Source organism: Chrysemys picta, chromosome 24, assembly GCF_011386835.1.
Source record: "Chrysemys picta bellii isolate R12L10 chromosome 24, ASM1138683v2, whole genome shotgun sequence".
In the NCBI taxonomy this organism is placed as follows: domain Eukaryota; kingdom Metazoa; phylum Chordata; order Testudines; family Emydidae; genus Chrysemys; species Chrysemys picta.
This window is the reverse complement of record NC_088814.1, coordinates 2,309,107-2,330,042: the sequence shown is the minus strand read 5'-3', so window position 1 is coordinate 2,330,042 and position 20,936 is coordinate 2,309,107. Positions and strand designations below refer to the sequence as shown.

Below are 20,936 nucleotides of genomic sequence, written 5' to 3'. Positions count from 1 at the left end.
ACTTTACAAGAAGCCAGGAAAAAACATGGCCCTAAATTATATGCAGGGAATAAATCATAGAACATATTGCAACAGAGAACTCTTAATCTGTAATTATTTTATTTTCATTTTTATTTTGTCTTTAATAAGCATTTTTTTCATATGAGATGCTGCGGTGTAGATATAGAAGATCAAAATGAATGAATGAATAAATATGGAGTCTTGCTCTGATAAAGTGAAAACCTCACTGTAGAAGGATCTGACGCACCATGATATAAATACTCAGGTCTGCTCCTTGGCACAGTGGCAGATACTAGGTCCAGTAGAGTCCTAACAAAGCTCTGAGAGCTTGGACACCACTACTGCTATAATATACAGGGACAAACTAAGAGGATTCAGAGAACTGGCATACTACCCAAAAGGGCAGTGACATTTGCCCAAGAGGAAATCTTAATGATGGGATGCTTTTCTTTTCAAGTGCACAAACACTCAAATTCTCTAATAGATGGAAATTTTCAAGCAACTATTAGTAGTAATTGGCCTTTGTCTCACAAACAACCAATTAGGCCTTTAAGGAAGATGTTATGATCAACCCTCATTTATATAGTCTGTGGTGCTGTCAGAGAAGACAGAGAGGGTGTCAGCTGCCACCCCAGAAGAGAGGGGCTTCTTTGCGAAAGAGTTAGAACTATTTACAGCCAGCCAGAACCAGTCAGCTCTGGACAGTCAATAGTCGCCAGCATGAGATATTGTGCTAGGGATCTGGAAGCCCTAACATGGAAAATTAGGAGCAATCAGGAACTCTCTGTACAAAGAGAGGCTAAATAGTGTTGCCTGAATGAGAGAGAAAGAGATTCCACATTAGAGAAGAAAGGGTTACTGAAAAACTGCTTGCTGCTGTGAGCACCTAATCTCCAAACCCTTCTCCCCTGGAAAGTGGTGTGAGATTAAACTCCTATTCACACTTCTCAAACCATCTCATATTTACTGGTAGGATTAGCTGTCTCTCCTAGGCGTTTATATGGCTCCCATCACCACAGCATTCCAATTGCCTTTCAAGTGTATGGATTTATCCACATCCCATCCATGTGAGCTAGGGTACTATGCTCTCCACTAACTGATTGATTGCTTGATTGATTTAGATTTTAAATAATGAAAGGGATGCCTATCCAAGGCTGTAGGCATCCTGACACATTCATTACTTATAGAGTACATGGAAATCCCAGCAGCATTAGAATAATCCTTCCAATAGGGCAGTGGGATGAATACAGAAATGACTTGCTCCAGCTCCCAGAGTGAAGCTGTGGCTGAGCCAGGAATTGAACCCAGAGCTGCTGAATTAGGCTACGGTGTCTTAAACACAAGCCCGACCTTCCTTCAGATCTGTGACTCAGTCCAGCCCCACATACCACTCAGCAAAGACTCACTCATGAGTAAGGAGGAAAGGGGTAAGGAGGAAAATCTGATTTTCATCACTTGCATTGTGGAGTACAATTGGAGTCAGGGTGAGGATCTGTGGATGAAAATAAATGAATATAATGTTTTTGTTGCTGGACTCAAGCTTTGGTTGGGCTGTGTAAGATATCTGAAATATGATCCAGCCACAATCCACAGCAAGCAGTGTTTCTGGATGAAGTTACATTCTGCTTCCTCTTTCAGAGGTGTCTTTTTAGCACTGCAGAGTTCCACTTTCTTGCCAGCGCATCTGGTTGCCTGAATTACATGCAGCACAAACAGAGGTTGATTGTCAATTCCACCTTCAGTATTATAGGAAGATCTTTGTACATTTGCAGTTAGCTAAAGACTCCGTTGCTTGACATACAGGCCCTGCCATGGATCACAGAGGGAAATGCATTTATGTTTGCTACTCATCTCATTAACTCCGACTCTGTCCTGCTCTCTGTGACAGCAAACTGTCCTTTTGCTTCAAAACTTGCAGCATCAGGTGTTACTGTTTTTCCCACCAAAATGATTGATTTCCTGTTGCACCTTCCCACCGAAGGCTTTTTATAACAATGGGCAGAGTTAATTTTCAGGACATCGCTCTCTCTTTCTCTGTCTGGTTCTTTTGTTCATCAAAAGTCCACTGTAGAATATTTTCTCTAAGAGCCCTGTGTGCTCCATGAGGAGGGTGTGTCCAAACCAGCAGAACTTTCTTTCGTAAATATTGCTTCCGTGATGTTTCTGCAACCTTGTTATACATGATTTTATCTTGTCACTTGTCATAATTACCTTCTACAATTTGCATAATAGCTGCCAGGCGTCGTCTATTAAATTTTTCCAGTTCTTTGATGTGCAGACAGAGAGTAAGTTGGAAATCAGTACTCTACAGTAAATGTGGACTTTGATTTTTGCATGTGGGTGTGAGATACTGTGCTGATTGCAATTTTAGTGTTGCAACCTTTCAAATTCAGACTATGCCTTTTTATTGGGTTAATGATTCACAGGTCAGTAATCACCGTGTCTGACAAAATTCGAAGCATGTAAATGAAATCTTTACTAGGCTGAATTTGGCATCATTGATTGTGGTCCTAGGTCTTAAATATACCTTCCAAGGTGCCGGTTTTGTACATTACTTCAGTTTCTCTCACACTGGTGGTTAGTTCGTAGCTTTGAGTTATCTCAGCACATTTGTTAGTGATGCAGTGGGGGTGTGGTAGAGCGTGTGCAACAAGAGCAGAATCATCTACTCACAGAAGCTCATCCTTAACCTCCTCGATTTCTTGTCTGGAGGCTTTAATCTGCTTGCAGAGTCTGCCGCTATTTCACGATGCAATAAAAATTCCTGCCATTTACACACTGGGGGCATCATCATCGATCGATCATCATGGCAAAGAAGAATCCAAAGAAACTTACATTAGGGAATACCGGGAAGAATGAAGTGGGAGTGAAGGCACAGCTGGTTCACCCTCCTTTTATATTTTCTTGCTGGGATGTGTGTGCAGTGATGGATTGGAATAGGAGACCATGCCGGAACCTGCAGCAGAACACGGAATTGTACTGGCAGAGCACTGTGTGAATGTGGGAAGTGAGCAACAGAGCTGCACTATTTAAAGTGCTTGAAACACCTGACATTAAGGTGGTCAGTTCAATGCAGATAGATAGATAGATAGATAGATGTGTACCCAACTTGCTGTTTCTTCTTAAATTATTCTTTTATTTATATTTAAATTTTATACAAATATTGTACAATACATTTATGATGTTTCATTCATATGACTGCCTCACAGCATACAGCATTTACAACCATTGTTACTAAGCAAGTGTTAGACTAGGTGTGAAATATTATTTTTATTGCAGTCGTGTATACAGATCCCATACAAGTATAGAAGCCCTATTGTACTAGGCACTGGACAAACAAACAACACGAGGACAGTCCCAGCCTTGAGAGCTCACAGCCTGAGGGTTGGTAATCACGATGGGAGTTTACACTTGCATACATTTTTACAAATGTTACAAACTGTACAATAAATAAATATAGACTATCAGATCTACATCATTAAATAGACTTTTATGGAGAATTTAGAGTATCTACTTCATACCATAAAATACACGAGTATTCAAAAAATCTAGTATAAACATAGTCTTGTATAATTGTTTGCAACATGCAGTATTTCATGATGATTTCAAACCTGTGACTGGTGGTCTCCTCTCAGTCTATGTCTACACTAGCACTTACGTCGGTTTAACTTATGTAGCTCTGGGATGTGAAAAAGGCACCCCTCTGAACGATGTAAGTTACACCAACCTAACTGCCAGTGTTGACATGCAGATTGCTAGATAGATTAGACAGTTGTCAGGAGAGCTTCTCCCGCTGACAGAGCTAGTGCCGCCGCTGGTGGGGCTGGAGTCGTTAAGCTGACAGGAGGGTTCTCTCCCGTCAACTTAGAGCAGTTACATTACAGAGCTTACAGCAGCGCAGCTGCATTGCTCCAGCTGCACTGTTGTAAAGGCTCTAGTGTAGCCATAACCTCAGTCTCCTCATTCACACCTTGTAGCATCTGTTCATTTGTCCCTACAGAGATTTCTTTTTAATCCGCGTTCATTTCTGCTCCCCCATGAATGGGCGGCTGATTCTGCCTCCCAATGGGAGCACAATTCATTATAACCACAACTGTTGGCATCAATGCTGACGGCTTCCCAAGATCCATTCTGCACTGAGCCTGGAGACTCCTTCCTTATGCGCTGCCCACACTCCTTCCTTGTTGTTCTCTTTGTCTTCTCCTACTTGCATCTTAGTGCCTTTGCTCATGCTGCCTCCTACTCTTGGAACAGCCTCCCCGTCTCGCCGCGCACCAAACAGCTTCACTCCCCCTTTAAATTCCTCTTCACAACCATGACTAAGGCTACATTTAGGTCATGGAGGTCATGGAAGTGACGGAATCCGGGACGTCCAGAGACCTCGGTGCCATTCTCTGCTTCAGCCCCAGGGGCTGCAGGGCTCTGGAGCTGGCAGGCAGTGGCAGCAGGGACAAGCGACAGGGCCCCCTGCAAAGTGCCAGCGACAGGTGACAGACTCCTGAGGGGGCCCTCCTCAGGGTTCCTGTGACAGGCGACAGCCTCGCACGGGGGGAGGGGGATACCTTGGGCGAGCGGCTGGGGTGTCCCATTTTCTCTTTGGGAAATATGCTCCCTGCTGCTCCCAGCTACCATGGGCGGAGGGGGAACCCCACAGCTCCCAGCCACCACGGTGGTGGGGGAAACCAGAGAGCCGCAGCAGCAGAAGTCACAGACAGGTCACGGATTCCGTGAATTTGTGTTTATTGCCCGTGACCTGTCCATGACTTTTACTAAAAATAACCGTGACAAAATCTTCGTCTTACTCATGACTTTCAGCCTAAGCCTGAGCCTCTCAATCACCTGCTTGTCTTCTCTTGCTCTACATTGTTCATGTAGGAAAAGTGAGAAAAGAAACAAAATTTAAGCTTAGAAATGGCGTTCCCCACATAACATGAATCACGTCTTCTCTCCTTTTCGTAACCCTCCTTCATCCCTTCCCTCCTGTCATCTTTGCCTGTTGTCATCACTTCCTCTGTCCAATTTAGATTAGAAACTCGTTGGGGCAAGGACTGTGTCTTCTGTTCTTTCTGTAAAGCGTTTTGCACACTTAGCGCGGGGTGCTGTATCACCATAGCTCTGACCAAAGCACTAGTGAAATGCATGGGACCAGTTACTGTTAGAGATGAACTGGATACAGAGCTCTCCACAGAGAAGGTTAATAATAGAGTCTTGCCAAAGGGCTGGCTACACAAGCACACCCAGACCGTCGCTGAGGATATTGTGTGGCTTAAACACTGTCTCTTGTCTGAACCCAGACTCACAAAGCAGGCAACTCCTGAGGATTCTGGTTATAATTTACCTTTTTGAGTAATTCCTTGAGTCGCAGAGCAGGCGGCTGAGAGAGTGGTTAGCGCCACTGAACTAACCTGTGGTCAGTGTTGAGAACAATGGTCTCTGTGACACTCTATACCTCGGGGGCACACCTTGTAACCCCCATATTCCTCAGTTATATACAAAATTGTGATCTTGCAGCTAAAGCAGGCCATGTGAGGTATCAGGGGAAAGGTTATGATCTGCTGAAAGCCATTGTTCTATCTAAATATGTGTACCATCAATGCATATGAAATTATAAGAATTGTGTTGTATGGTTTTCACTAAAATATGCTGGGGGGTTGGGAAGCGCCCAGATACTAGCTCTCCAGAGACAACGACAAGGGGGGTAGCCAACACCTGGGTGGGTGCTGAGCAGACATCACCAGCCATTGTCCAGTAGAGGAGTTACAATTCAATGACTCACTCACAGGAGAGACACCAGGGTATTGCTTCACCTGGCGACTCAGCAGTGCCCACCAGACATGCCTGGACTTGTGTTCTCCAAGCACATGGACTGAGGGTATAAAACAGAACACAGGGGCCCCAGGCTTGGCCTTTTCTCCTGCCCACACCTATGCTGCAAGCAACAAGAATGCTCAGAAGAATGAAGACTCCAACAGAGGAGACTGGCCCAGGTTGAAGAGACAAACCTGTATATTAAGGACTGTAAGATCAGTGGGGTGAGAACATTGCTTGATCTAAATACTGTCTAGTATGCTAAGGATTAGGGTTTAGACTGCGTGCTAGAATTTTATTTTCTTTGGTAACTATCTCTGACTTTTTGCCTATCACTTATAATCACTTAAAATCTATCTTTTGTAGTCAATAAACTTGCTTTACTGTTTATTTTTACCAGTGAGTTTGCCTGATGTGTTTGGTAAATCTGCTCAGCTTACAAAGGCTAGTGTATGTCCACTTTCCATTGATGAAGTGGTGAACCAATTAATAAACGTGCATTGCTCAAGAAAGGGTCTTGAGTAGTGTACGATGGTATATTCCTGAGGTACGAGGCTGGGAGCTGGGGGGATGTGGCTGGTGCCTTTCTCTGTGTGATTCATGAGTGGCTCTGGGAGCATTCATGCAATCTAGCTGGGTGTGGGGCTCCACATGCAGTTGTGCTGAGTGATAACAGCACCTGGAGGGGTTTGCTGCTGGTCACTAGCAAGGCATTGTGAGAGACAACCCAGGCTGGAGAGTTAAGGGGGCACAGTGGTCCCACAGTTCCAGGCTGCACCCCGTGGATCCTATCACAGTCTTGATGCGGTCATGCCCTGTGACTTGGGGCTGAAGGGTGAAAGTAAAAGGAGAGGGGACACAAGAACCGAGTGTACTGTCAGTAGGGGAGAGCCCAAGGTCTAGAAAGTGAGCTGGATTCTGGCTACAGGGCTTCATCATAGTTTCATATTGGCATCTCATCTCTAGGATTTTCCTCAGATCTGGACCAGGTCAGGAACTCACCTCCACATTGATATCACCAGTTGACTGGCTTCTCGGACAATTCATTTCCTGCATAGAGAACCCACAGCAAATATTAGTGGTTCTCACATGGTGAGTTCACTTCTGTAGCAAAAAGTAGTAAAAACCATCTCTGGGAGCCAGTGAACAGCTTCTTTGTGAGACTCATCTTTGACACATCTCTAGTGCTGGTCACATCTCCACTGACGTCAACAGAGTCACACCTGCCTTCGCTAGTTGTGAATTTGTCCCTGGAAGCAGAGCAGCATTCCCTGGGTATCAATGCGTTCTACAAGCACTGTGCTTTTGGGGGTGACGATTAACCAAAACGGAGTGGGCAGCACTGACTGTTGTGCTCGGGAAGAGAATTACTTTCCTACATGTCTCCAGATCTACCTGGGTGTTCTAGTCACTCTGGGATGCGGAGCCAGCATGGGGATGTTACATTTTTCAATGGTGCATGTTGTCATTTGTTATTTGGGCTCTAACTCCTTCTTTCTCAATTAGAGAAATACCATCTATCTTATGTAATACAGCTTACTTGGAAATTTGATCTGTCACATGGTTCTTTAGTTCCCCACATTCATTTGTTTTCCCTTGTATCTCCCCATGTGTTGCAGTCCATCTTTTCCTATGTTTGCTCTATTTTACCCATTAAAAGTTCACTCTTCAGCATTTTCTCTGGCAACCTCTTGTCATCCACAAGGAGAGTGTGTCCAGTCCTGCAGAGCCTGGCTTTCCGAAGTATGGTTTGACCTATTTGGCTAAGCTCATCTTGTCACCACAAATATATAATAGCTCGAAGGTGCTCCTGATTATTTATTTTCAGCCCTTTGTGGTGCCAACAATACCTTGGCCATAATTAATAAATGTAATATATGCTGCAGCTACACTGGCAAATTTAGGACACATAACTCACCATTATTGCAGCTCCATTAGTGATCTCAATAGTGAGACTGTAGTGTAGACAAGCCTTGTACACTTTTACCATCAGGTTATCTAACCCATCTCCGAGCAGAATTAGATGGCTGATAAAAATGCCTGTGTTTACACTACAGTCTCTGCTATTACTGTCCCTGGTGGAGATATAGCAATGGTAAATTACAAGACTTTCTGGTCAAAATCTTGTTTTTTCACAATTTGTAAAGATAATGATCAGTTTACATTTCATTCAAAACATTTCACTCTTATTTTTCAACAAAAAAACTTCAACATATTTTGTTTCATTTTGAAAGTGTGTAGCGTTTCAAAACAAAGTTTTGAATTGTTTTTGAGAGGTTCCCCTTTTCTGTCACTTTTTTACTTTTTCCCTAAAACTAAACATGCCCAGGTTTGTAACCTTTCCTCATAGGTCAGGTCTTCTAAAACTTGTATTGGTTTTGTTGCTGTCTGTTAAATGTGATCACAAGGTAATGTGAAGGCACCTGCAAAATGTTCTGTGGACATTTTATATATAATATGCCTAACAAAGTGGTTACCATATAAGTTAGGTAAGAAAACAGGAACTGAAATGACATTTGTGCTTTGTAGCTTTATATTTAATTTACTCTAATTTTATAATGTGACTTAGAAATAAAGTGGAATTCTGTACAGAGAGGGATTTGGAGCGATTCCTTCCTTTTCTGATAAATATATCCAAATGATGTCTCTATGCAAGTCATGAAACTGGGAGCTCCTCAAATTGAACAGTTCATAAAAATAAAACCTCCATCTCTCATGAACGGAGTCCTTTTTTGCAGATATTTTAATGCCTCGATTGGTCAGTTAAATTGCAGTAGGCTCAATGCTGCAACCCTAACTCGCTCCGAGTAATACTTATGAAAATACTAGTCCTACTGAAGTCAGTGATACAACTTTGTAGGTGCTTCCCAGTGTGACTAAGGGTTACAGAATTGAGCCCAGTATTGTTAGCTTTAATGAGCACTCCTGCAAACTGTTACATTTTGTTCAGACTCAAGACAATCCCCCAATCGTCACCTCCACCATCCATAAATCCTATAAAGTTCTTCACTCAGCCACTCCCAGGTATTTCCTAGCAATCCGCTGAGTGACAAAACATCCCCGGAGATTCTTTATGCTGCATTTGGGAAACCTATCCCTCTTGCTCTCTTCCTTCATTCAACCTCAGAACAACGCCATCTTCTGGCTGCCCATGGGTGACTCTTGGTACATCCCGCCAAGGGTTTGAGAGGGCCCCTGCCTCAGGCCTTTAGAATGACAGAGACAAGATTCCATTTTGCATGAATGAGAAGAAAAGGTTTATTAGACATTTGCAGACTTCAGTGCGGCACTCAAAGACGGGTGAAGGAGAATGCAAGACACTGAGAAGGGAAAGAATGCACAAACTGAGCTGAGTATTCCCCATGGCCCAGTCAGATACAGCGCCTGGTCATTCAGTGAATTGTTTCTGAGCAGCTCAAGCCTTGGGACTGGAATCCATAGAGTGCTCTGTACTGTTAGCGGGTGGAAAGCTGCACCTGCTCACGGGAAGAGACCACCTTTCCATCTTGGACCTCCTCAACAATCGTGCGGACTTGACGAGTGGATGAGATTACTTCAAAGAAGAAGAGAGAAAAACAGTTATTTGGAGCATAGAGAAAATACTATGTATGTTCCCTAGGCATCTTGAATATACTGTTTCAAACAATCCTTCATTGGCTGAGGGGAGAAAGAAAAAATGTGATTCCAACAGTTAACTTGTATAAATCACCTAAACAAGTCAAGAGAAAGCAAAATCTCAGCCTGGATTCATAGAAAAGTTCACCCCGATTTGTAGACCTTTAAAGTGAAGACTGAGCTATTTGAGCCAATACCTCCATCTCCAGATACCAGTGATGGATTTTCACACTCGATCCCAACTAAACAAAATTAGGTGACCATTTGAAGGTTTAAGTATTATTTGATTTTTCAGATTTCTCCAAACACAGAATTCAAAATAATTTAAGACAAGATTGAACTCACGCGAACATAATCTGCTGCTCCCGTGCCAACCTCCCTTTTCTCCATGAACCCAAAGCAATGGGTTTCATACAGCTCTCCCTGACAACTCAGTTAGAAGGTCCCTTTACCCCACGTCTTTTCTGCTTCTAAGGGCAATGGTCATTTGGGGATTTTCTATTCCTGTCCCCTCCACCCGTTCTCCACAGACAATACTTTGTTAGTAATCAGATTGCACAATTTGTAAACTGATTAGCTTGTACTCTGCAAAGCCGCTTGTTACAGATGTGACCGAGTTACACTTCAGATAAGGTACATCCTTACCATCTCTCCCAGACTGCGAGGACAGCGCTGCCGAGTACTGGGAAGCAATGCTACAAGGGGAAAAATAATAAGGGCAAATTAGAAACATGAACACGTCTTCGGGATCCCACAGTCTGTATTCAGTGGTGGAGGGGAGGCAGCAAGGTCACAGATGATAAAAAATCACAGACCCCCCAAAATGTGAATTAATTATTTAGAACGACACCTGACAATATTTGTTCTGACTTGACCTTGCTTTTCACTTTCTGCAACAACCTGAGTCTCCCTGAAATTGTCCAGTATTATAACACGAGGAGAAAACCCTTTCAAAAAGATCAAAGCATCTCACATCGCTTTACAGATCTGTCAAATAACTGTCAGCCCTCCTATGAGGCACAATAATAATGTTTACAGATGGGAAAGCTAAGGGCTAGAGAAGTCAATTATCTATTAAGCTTGCTCAATGAGTTGGCACCAGAGCCCAAAAAAGAAACCAGTTCTTCTAATTCCCAGTCCCATGCTCTAACCACAGTACTGCAAAGGGAGCACTCCAGAGTTCAGAGAATGAATACCTCCCAGGACAGGGTTCTCACTGAGGATAGTAACAGGGGATAAGCCATTGAGCCATCACTTATTGGCCTTCATATCGATGAATCTTGACTACTTATTTCAAAATGAGCCTCTAGGGACACAGGTTATTCAGCTGTTTAGCTGTGTCATTATTAGCCGGCCCCGCCCCATGGCACTCTATCTAATCGACTCCCTTTACGTACTGGGTATCCTCGCCCTCCAGCAGGCGGCGGTACGTGGCAATCTCTTGCTCCAGGCGCGTCTTGACGTCCACGAGAATCTTGTACTCATGGTTCTGGCGCTCCATGTCGCATCGGAGCTCGGCCAGCTGCTCCTCCACGCTAGTGATCAGGCCCTGGAGCTGTGCCAACTGGGCGCCATAGCGGGATTCTGTCTCAGCCAAGGTGCCTTCCAGAGCAGCTTTCTGGGAATGCAGAGTAGAGGGGAAAGAATTCAGTGAGGGGGTCACTCATCTCTGTGCCTCCCCATGTGTGTGTCTCCCTGGGAAGCCAGTGGCACGTACCATGCTGAGCTGGGACTGCAGCTCTATCTCCAGGCCCTGGACGGTGCGTCTTAGTTCCGTGATCTCCGACTTGCCGCTCTGCAACTGTTCCGTGTTCATGGCTACTTCTCGGTTCAGCTCTTCCGTCTGGAACAAGGGAAAACAATCTAGTTACTGCACGAATGATGTGTGTAAAGATTTGCCCCCACCCGTAAGTGTCAGGAAAGTGCTTCTCCTCATTCAGGCATTGTGTACCTTGGTGAAGAACCACTGCTCGGCCTCTTTACGGTTCTTCTCTGCCAAGCTCTCATACTGCTCTCTCATGTCAGCCAGGATCTTGGTCAGGTCAACCCCAGGAGCGGCGTCCATCTCCACAGTGATCTCTCCACCCAGCTGGCTTCGTAGTATATTCATTTCCTGTGACAAGAGAGACACGCTATGTTCATCAGCATCTTAACTATACAGACCCACTGCAGTGCATCTGAGGTTTTTCCCACTTGCATCCTGCATAGAGACCTAAAAAAACTCCTGTGGGGGTTTCAATTGTTTCTGTTTGGCTAATAAAATCCCAAGCATCAGGTGGCTTCTCAACCTAGCAGCCAACGTAAGGTTCTGTTCCTATAGCCAATGACTTGGCTCCAGTAGAAACTACCTGAATTGTAAGCGGTGGATGTAACTTACCTGGTACCTACAGAATAGATGTTCAGACTCTATTATTCTTTACCTGCTCATATCCCTTCCCAACAACTGCAAAACTCGGAACTGTTCCTACTGATTGGCCTGTGCAGATTCCATTGTGCATTAGCTACAATTTATAGGTCCCGCTTTGGTGCCTTGTTTTGTCCTCACCTCCTCATGGTTTTTCTTGAGGTAAGCCAGCTCCTCCTTCAGGTTTTCGATCTGCATCTCCAGGTCAGCTCTGGCCAGGGTCAGCTCATCCAGCACTCTCCGCAGGCCGTTGATGTCAGCCTCCACACTCATGCGCAGGGCCAGCTCCGTCTCAAACCTTGAAGTGTAAAAAAGGTCAAAAACTCAGGCACATTCAGCTGATACCCATTTTTCACTCCCTTTTCCTCCCCAAGTTTCATGTATTTTTGAATGGCATTTTTGCTAACAGAGTTTCCTTCAGTGTTTCAAAAGTTTCTTCCGAATTCATGAAAGCTAAAATGAAGGTCACACTTGACACAGGCTCCCCCATTCCCTTTTCCAGGCACCACCTAACATAGGAACATGGGAAGCATCTTCAACTGCAATAAACAACAGAGATCCTCAAGCAGAATGGCTTTTTTACGCATTTCCCTTCTCATCAGAGCTCCAAGGAGCCCTGGACTTACTTGGTTCTGAAGTCATCAGCTGCCAGCCTGGCATTGTCAATCTGTAAGACAATGTTGGCATTGTCGATAGTGGCAGCAAGGATCTGGGGAAGAGAAAAGAGGGGATAAGAGGGATTGAAAAAGAAGTTTCAAAAATTGCATATTGCTGATTAATTGAGGGATGCAAACAGAAATTAATGCTTCGGAGAAGGGCCAGGAGCAGCACTGGCCTTCTGCTCCTATATGGTAGAATTTGCATAACTGTACCGTGGAGATATGAGACAAGCTGGTATGGACCAAATTCTCATATGCACTAAGGGCCCTTTGCACTGCTCTAGTCATGTAAACAGGCCCCAAAGTGTGTGTAAATATAATTTACGTGGCCAGCATGGTATAAAATGAGAATCAGGCACCCTATATCTGTCTCTCTAGATACTTATTTTGTACCTATCTCTGTATCATCTGCATGCCTATAACACTCTGGGTATCCATTTTGGGAACTGTGCTCATTTGGAAGAAAGGTAGTGAGCAAGCCGTATCTTATCCCATATAATTCCTCCTTCAACTTCAAATATTTTAGCTGGATTTTTAAAAGAGCTGGATAATTTAAAGAGTAATAATGTTTGCAGCTACATGCTAAGGTAAGGGTGCTCAGATCTCATGCTTCAGGTCATATGACAGTAACTTACAGAGGTCAGGAAAGATTTTCCTCCTCACCTACAGCGTTGTTTGTATTATGGAGGGGGCAGGCTTGCCTTCCTCTGAATCATCACGTATTGGTCATACAGAAAGCAGCATATGAGACTCGATTGACCACCGGTCAGATCTAATATGATAAAGCCTGTATAAAATGGTTAGACTGTTGGTGTGCCGAGGCCACTGCACGTCATGCTGACCAATATTGTCTCATTGTTTCCTTGTAATCCCCCATTGGTCTGTCTGTATCCACCTGTTATCTCTTGTCTTATACTTAGATTGTATCTCTCTGGGGCAGGAACTCTCTTTACGTTCTGTGTTTGTACACCGCCTATGTACAATCGGGTCCTGGTCAATGGCTGAGCAGGGAGTCAAACCATTACAATTTGGGTGCAGTTCCAGTTCAGGTTCATCAGTACTTCCTAACTGTTCAGTTCTGACACTAACTTTGAGTGATGGATCAATGACCAATTCAACCACTTAAACAGTATGAACCAGTTCAAATACATTGCTAGCAGATTAATGTCTCACACTCTTATGCTTGCACTGTAACTCCTAGCAAAAGAGTACAATGATAAATATTTCTTTCACTGTAAAAAAATATTTTTAAACAAATAATTTGCACACCCTAGTACAACATCCTCCAGAACTCTGTCCGTCATATTTGATCACTGAGGTGACAAAATGAAATTCAGCCCAGAAAATGCCCTTTCTACGCTGACTTCTGTAGCACGAAGGAACATGCACTCAGCAAGAAACTGGAGGGGACAGAGAGGGGAGGGAGGTGTTCTGGGAGTCGTAGTTGCCTTCCATGGATAGTCCTCTCCTTGGGCATACCAGACAGGAGAACTACCAGTCCCAGAATGCTTTTCTCCTGCCTCCCTCTAGTGTCATCTCCTCCAATGGCTTCCTGGGAAGTGTGGTCCCTGCCTCTCTCTCTCTCTAGGGTGGGAGCAGAGAGAGACCCTTCCTCAGCACTCCCAAAGACCATCTCTCAGCACCTCATCACTGAACCTGTTGTTTTAAACCAGTCACTGGTTTGGGGGTCAGTTCGGGTTCAATGCATCTGAGAGGTTTTCAGTTCTGATTCACTTCAAAAACCTCCGTGAAGCAGTTTTCAGGCTGGGCGTGGGTTTGACTCTCTGTGGCCAAGGCTCCTAGCACAACAGTAATACAAATAATAAGTAACAATAATCATTGATTCTCGTCTTGCTCCAGGACTTTCGTTGCTGTCAGTCACACTCTCATGCACGAGGAAGGGGCAGAAGCTGAGTGGAATTCTCTGAGCAGAAAATCTCACTGTGTCTGAGCTCCCTTTAGAACCTATCCCGAAGCTCCAGGGAGAGGAAAACCAAACCTGGGACTCTAAGTAAAGTTAGCAAAGTGGAGCCAAAATGAAGAAAAGAAAATATCATGGGAGTTTTATTAGCTCAAAGTCTGATTCACCTGCCTCACTGAGAGTCTCACTTTCTGCACACCGGATATTTTGCTAACATTCACTGCTGATGCTTTGTAAGGAGAAAATAGTGACAGCAAGACAAATGTTGCATTTGTGACTGCATCCTTACTCAGGAGACACTCCCCATGACCCCCAATGACTCTACGTTCAATGAGTTTTGTCTGAGTGAGGACTGAGTAAGGATGTCACAACCTAACCTACTGAAAGGAACGTAAAATAAAATGAAAGCAGACGACACAAGTAACCAGTGAGTGGCATGAACGTTGGTGCTGCAGTGAGGCCATCCCTCGGGCCTTTTCATGAGACCTTACTGTGCAAATGCTGAGACACAAAAATGAATTAGAATGAAGACGACAGGACTGGTTCCGCTCTCAGTGACTTGAGTGAAGTTACTCCTGACCTACACTGGTGTAAGAGAGAAGAGAATCAGGCCCAAGTTGTTCTGAATCCTCCTAGTTTTGAGCATATGGAAAATGTTAGGTCTTGTGTCAGCCATTCCGGAATTGCAAAGGTCCCACATCCTTGTTATCATTTGATTTGGTCTCTTTTTTAATCTCTACATTCAGCCTAGTAACAGGCTAGAAGTGATTATTATAATCATTATGACTATCTTAGCATCCGTGTGCTCACAAAGTGAATGGTGCCAAACAGATAACACGTCCCTGCCCTGAGAGCTCACAGCCTTCTGATGGGCTAAACATCTGGCAGAAGCAGCACATATTTGGAGCGTAAGTAATATCCGGTACTTAGCCATTTGTGTATAATCCTGCCAGCCGTATTGCTGCTGCAGCCTGCTTCCTTCTAATCTTGCTGCAGCACCCAAGACAGAACAGCTAATCAACATGAACCAGTAGGCTTCTGCTGCTCCTTTCCTGCCCCGAAGTCTGTTTCCCTATTAGAAATCATTTAACAGGAAATGCAGTTTTGCTCCTTCTGAAGGAATATCATTAAATCACGGGTGAGTGTAAGGGCACGTCTTCACTAGCAACGTGAAAGCGCTGCTGCGGCACCAGCACTGGGAAAGAGCTCTCCCAGCACTATAAAAACCCACCTCCACGAGGGGGACAGCGCCCAGCGCTGGTGCACTGTCTACACTGGCACTTTACAGCACTGAAACTTGCAGTGCTCGGGGGGGCGGGGGTTTCCACTCCCCTGAGTGAGAAAGTTGCAGCGCTATAAAGTGCCAGTGTAGACAAGCCCTAAATTGCTAAATCTCCTTCATTTGTGTCTGGGCACAGGATTGCTATGAAGCCCTTACTATACCTGTTACCTGTAATCAGTTAATCCCTCGGTAATCAGTTTTTAGACACAAGGCAATCTGTAATAAAGAAAATCAGACAAGAGACATCAGACTTTTTTAACAATAGTGTCATACCTTGCTCCTCAAGTCTTCAATTGTCCTGTAATATGGGCTGTAGTCACGGTCAGGACTGGGTCCCTGCTTCTTATACCACTCCTTGATCTTAATCTCCAGATCGGAATTGGCCTCCTCCAGAGCACGCACCTTGTCCAGGTAGGTAGCCAGGCGGTCGTTCAGGTTCTGCATAGTTTCCTTCTCACCCGCAGGGAGAATGCCATCACCACCGCCAAAGCCACCTCCAAAGCCACCCCCATAGCCACCTCCAAAGCCGCCTCCAAGGCCACCACCAAGGCCACCCCCATAGCCACCTCCAAGGCCACCCCCATAGCCACCTCCAAAGCTACTACTGTAGCTTCCCCCATAGCCACCACCCAGGCTACTTCCTACTCCAGAGACATACCTAGAAGAGGAGACAGAAAAGCCACCAGATCCCCCATGGATACTTGGGGCTCTGTAGGGACCTCCAAGATGCACTGAGGAAACCCGTGTGGAGCCACCTCCTAATCCACCTAATCCACCTAACCCCTTTAGGGATGTAGACGAGGAATATTGCCTGACGCTGGTGGTCATGGTGAAAGGTAATTGAGGATCTAAAGCCCAAGAGAGTCACCCAGCACAGCTATGAAAGAAGGAGAGTGCTGCTAACTTCCCTGACTCTGAGCTCCTTTTATACCCACAACAGGGGGCGTTGCCACTGCAAGGTCCTTTTTTCTCTCTTACATTCTCCAGGGTTTTCATCACCCTTAAAGTCTGAGCCAACTTCCAGAATCATCATTTTTCTCCTTGATGTGTTTATGCTTTTGTCACATTCCACTAGAAACACTTTACTTCACCCAGAGTGTTTCTATGTTTCTTCTTGTTTCTAAATGTACAGTCAGGTGTGATTCAAAGTGGGAGGCTCATTGCTCCAGGCTACATTTTTACAGCTGTTGAATGTGAGACAGACTCCTCCAGCGCATTTCTGTGAAGTAAATCTTTCTTTCTTGGGTTTTACAGAGTACCATTCCCAGTAATTACTGGGTGCTTAGTAAATCTCTTGTGATAGTTGCTGTTTTAAGGAAGAACCTTAAATAAAACCTAAAATGCAGCATTTCTCAAATGCGGCCACTGTGGCCACCAGGGGCTTTTCTTGCGGCCACAGCCTCCTGGGTGGTGATTTGCGGGGCAGGGGACAAAGCAGCGGCCCCTCCTTTGGGGCTGCCAGGAGGGGTTGGGCCTTGCCCCCCTTCGGAGCCACAAACACTGGGGGAGCAGACAGCCGGTGTGAGTTCCCCACCTTCCCGGGGCAGTCGGGCTCAGGCTTCTGGCTTCAGCCCTGGTGTGACAAGTGACAGGCTCTGGCCGCGTGGCAGCAGGCTTCTGCCATGGGCTCTGACTGCAAGGCTTTGGGCCCAGGCTTTGGCTACTCAGGAGTGAGCTCCATCCCTTGGCTGCAAGACTCCATTCCCAGTCTCACCACCCCACTCATCGCCCCCACTGCCTCCCTACCCACCTCCCCATCCAAGTCTCAATTTGTTCCCCGACTTGCCAAGGCTGAGTAGGTCTGCTGTGAAAAGTGATATTTGTATATTTGTTAATATCACCTCTCACTGCCTCTCAGCTAGCTAACCGTCTGCTGCTATGAAAAGTGATATTAACAAACCTACAAATATCACTTTTCATAGAAGCAGACTTACTGGCTAGCAAGTCTAAAAAATGCAGCCAAAAAAGCAAAAGAAACAACAAAAGATAAGAACATGCAAAGCACCTTATTTGTGTTTCTATTCTATTTAGGTCCAGTAAAGAATAGAGACAACTACATTATTTTTATTACTGAGTCTGCAAAAAAAACCCTACATAAATAAATTATTATGATTTGGACATATACATGTGCATATTTATTTGTTTTTCCTAAAGTTCATTAAGTATTTTAGGAAAAATTGTGTGAGTGGCCACCAGCAAGCGTTGGTGGTCACACTCTGAGGCCACCAAAAAAAATGTTGTGAGAACCCCTGCTCTAACGTGTGTCTTTAATTTTGTGAGTATGGTGTTGGTGATAGATGTATGGTGGACAGCTCTGAACCCAAGTCTTCTGTGTATCCACAGAACGGACAAAATTGTCAGCAAATGTGCAGGCTTCCTCCATAACGCTCCCGGTCAATGTACCTTCACCTCATCCTGGAAGATCTCCTATAGAGGTGAGAGGGGACTTCAGCCCCCTGGCCAATTCAATACTTGGCCTCTCTGCTGAGGTAGCCATTAAGAGGCCCAATTAGTGTTGGATGCGGTCACTGATTTTGTGATGTCAACATCTGCCATTAAGAACTAGACTGCGATCCCCCAAGTTATTTTTAAAAATCCAGGGCATGGCTATTAGATGGAAGAACTTTAGAAATTATGGAGCTCTCTAAGAAAGAGGATAGTTCAGTGTAAAGAAAGACCCAAGAAAACAGTCTGAATGGCCTGGGGACTGGTTATTGGCTTTAAGAATTGGGGATTTAAACTAATGCTCAGCAGAACAACACAGTTCTATATAATTAACCTAATGAACAAGTTAATCAGATGTTATCAGAGATTTTCCTTGTGGCTCCCTGCCCTGAGAGCACCTTTTGAGTGATGTACACACCCAACGTAAACCAAACTGCTCAAGAGATGCTAACTGCCCTGTGAAGAGCCAAGGGGCTCAGAAAATTATAGGGTTGAATTAGGTCAAGTTCTGCTATCTCAATTCTCAATACTAAACTCCCTACCAGACTGAAAACCCTCGGGCACAGATCTAAGTGGCACTATTTAATAATGTTCCAGGGTGTGGAGGAAAGCATATTTCTTCACATGTTGTACCATGTCAACCACTTTACTGTCTTCCTAGACAGGCCCTAACAATCCCCTTCCCCAAAGCTAGAAATTATGTTCCTTAGATCAGCTTCCATGAAAGGGGAAAGAGGCTATGTCCCACAAGCAACAGATGTCTATTTCTGAGCAGACTTTGATTGCTCAGCTCCGTCCCACCCGGGCTGGAGCATTTTACAGGAAAGGGGATGGAACTGATGAGTGAGAATAGGGGTGGGATGTGTCTTTGGGATATTTACTACTATTACATTACAGCTAATTCTAGATATAGCAGAGAAAATGATGGCACAAAAGCTTTCATGTGTTTATCATTTACTGAAGCAGCTTTGTACAAGCATCGGGTGAGATAGGAGGAAGTGAACCTGACGTTTCAAGAGATCCCTTCTGGCCATAAAATCTATGACATCTATGGATGGTCACATCCACAGGTACAACATGGGTACAAAGTGGGTGTCAAATCCTTCCCTTGCATCGCAGTGGCAAAGTTTACACTCACTTTGCCCAGGTATAAATGACAACACAAGATGTGAGGCAAGGCCTGTAATTTTGAGGTCCAGATTTTCTCCCCCACTTGATGCCAGAACCATGAAAAGAAAAAAAGAACCAGAAACTTCCTGCATCATCCCAGCTGAATGTAGTGACAACACAGGAAATGTGCAAGGTACCATCCAGTATGGTATAAGACCTAAATCACCGTAAGGCCTGATTTGCTTGGCAGCTGCAGAGTGCAAGGATCACATATGAACCAATCCTACTAACCTTGTCACTGAGATTTATAGTAATTCTCCAGTCTGTACTTTAGCTAAGGAACACAGATCTAAAGAATATCAGAAACCTAGTTGAAGAAACAGTTAATTGTGTTATTAAACCATTGTGTGTTATTAAACCAATGTGTGTTATTATAACCTCTCTCTTTCATGCACGGATACTCCTGGGGTAGGCGAGTCTGCTGCTAGAACAGAGCCATTGTGGCTGGATGCTTTGCCAGTCCCCCTGCAGCACTGGTGATGGGGCAGGCAGGGACCATGGTTCCCCCATCTGGATATCCCCAGCTCACTATTACCTGTGCTGCAGCTGTGGCCAGTGTACAAGCAACCTGAGGAAGAGGAACCCAGAACCATCTCACTCATGGCCCAGTAGACACACCAGAGAATCTGAACCTGAACTTCTCTAGTTATGTTTGAAATCATTTTAATTCTTTCTTCTAGTTCAGATGTGGGCAAACTACAGCCTGAGGACCACATCCGGCCCACAGGACTGTCCTGTCTGGTCCCTGAGCTCCCGGCCAGGGAGCCTAGACCCCGGCCCCTCTCCCCACTGTCCCCTGTCCCCCACAGCCAGGCCGCTGTGCGGGCTGCACTCTGGCTCGCCGCTCCCGCTGGGCAGCGTGGGGAGCACAGCTGGCTCTGGTCGGGTGTCATGGCTGTGAGCTCCTGCTGCTGATAAGGGGGCGGGGAGTGGCGGGGTTGGGTAAGGGAGTGGGCGGTCCTGGGGGGCAGTCAGGGAGGAGGGGGCGGTTGGATGGGGCAGAGGTTTTGGGGGGGGCGGTCGGGGATAGGGAACAGGGAGGGTTGGGAGTGGGAGTCCTGGAGGGCCTGTCAGGGGGCGGGGATGTGGATAGGGGTTGGGAGGGCAGTCAGGGGACAGGGAGCAGGGGGGTTGGATAGGGGGCGGGGGTCCCAGGAGGGGGCGGTCAGGGGACAAGGAGCAGGGTGGGTTGGATGGGTTGGGGGTTTTGAGGGGGGCAGTCAGGGGCGGGAAGTGGGAGGGGGCGGATAGGGGGCGGGGGCCAGGCTGTCTGGGAAGGCACAGCCTTCCCTACCCAGCCCTCCATACAGTTGCGCAACCCCGATGTAGCCCGCGGGCCAAAAAGTTTGCCCACCCCTGTTCTAGTTCTTTAATTGTTTGATTTGTTCTTTCAACAAAAGTCTTCTAGCGTAGTAGGTGTACCCGGCATTTACAAGAGAAAAATACAAAGGCAAGTTTCCTGCCTTCAGTTGAAGAACTGAGCAGACAGGACTCCAAAGACACCTCCTTTAGAAGAGGAATCGTGTCCATTGATTTTCCTCCTGTACAATGCCAGGCACCTCAATGATGCTATATAAATGCACAAATGCGTTCAGGAAGAGGATGCTAATCTTACAGAGTAATTGTGCTGAT

The 20,936-nt window shown here is 45.4% G+C and overlaps 1 protein-coding gene across 1 annotated transcript; it reads right to left on the bottom strand.

The window, feature by feature from the left end:
* Positions 1-9,041: 9,041 nt before the first annotated feature.
* LOC101943211 (keratin, type I cytoskeletal 14-like) lies at positions 9,042-16,600 on the bottom strand. The gene is made up of 8 exons (XM_024100781.3): positions 15,963-16,600; positions 12,454-12,536; positions 11,969-12,125; positions 11,375-11,536; positions 11,141-11,266; positions 10,821-11,041; positions 10,069-10,118; positions 9,042-9,361 (listed from the first exon to the last, which is right to left on the bottom strand). The coding sequence occupies exons 1-8, from the start codon at positions 16,515-16,517 to the stop codon at positions 9,264-9,266; spliced, it is 1,452 nt and encodes a 483-aa protein (XP_023956549.2). The 5' UTR covers positions 16,518-16,600; the 3' UTR covers positions 9,042-9,263.
* Positions 16,601-20,936: the final 4,336 nt, after the last annotated feature.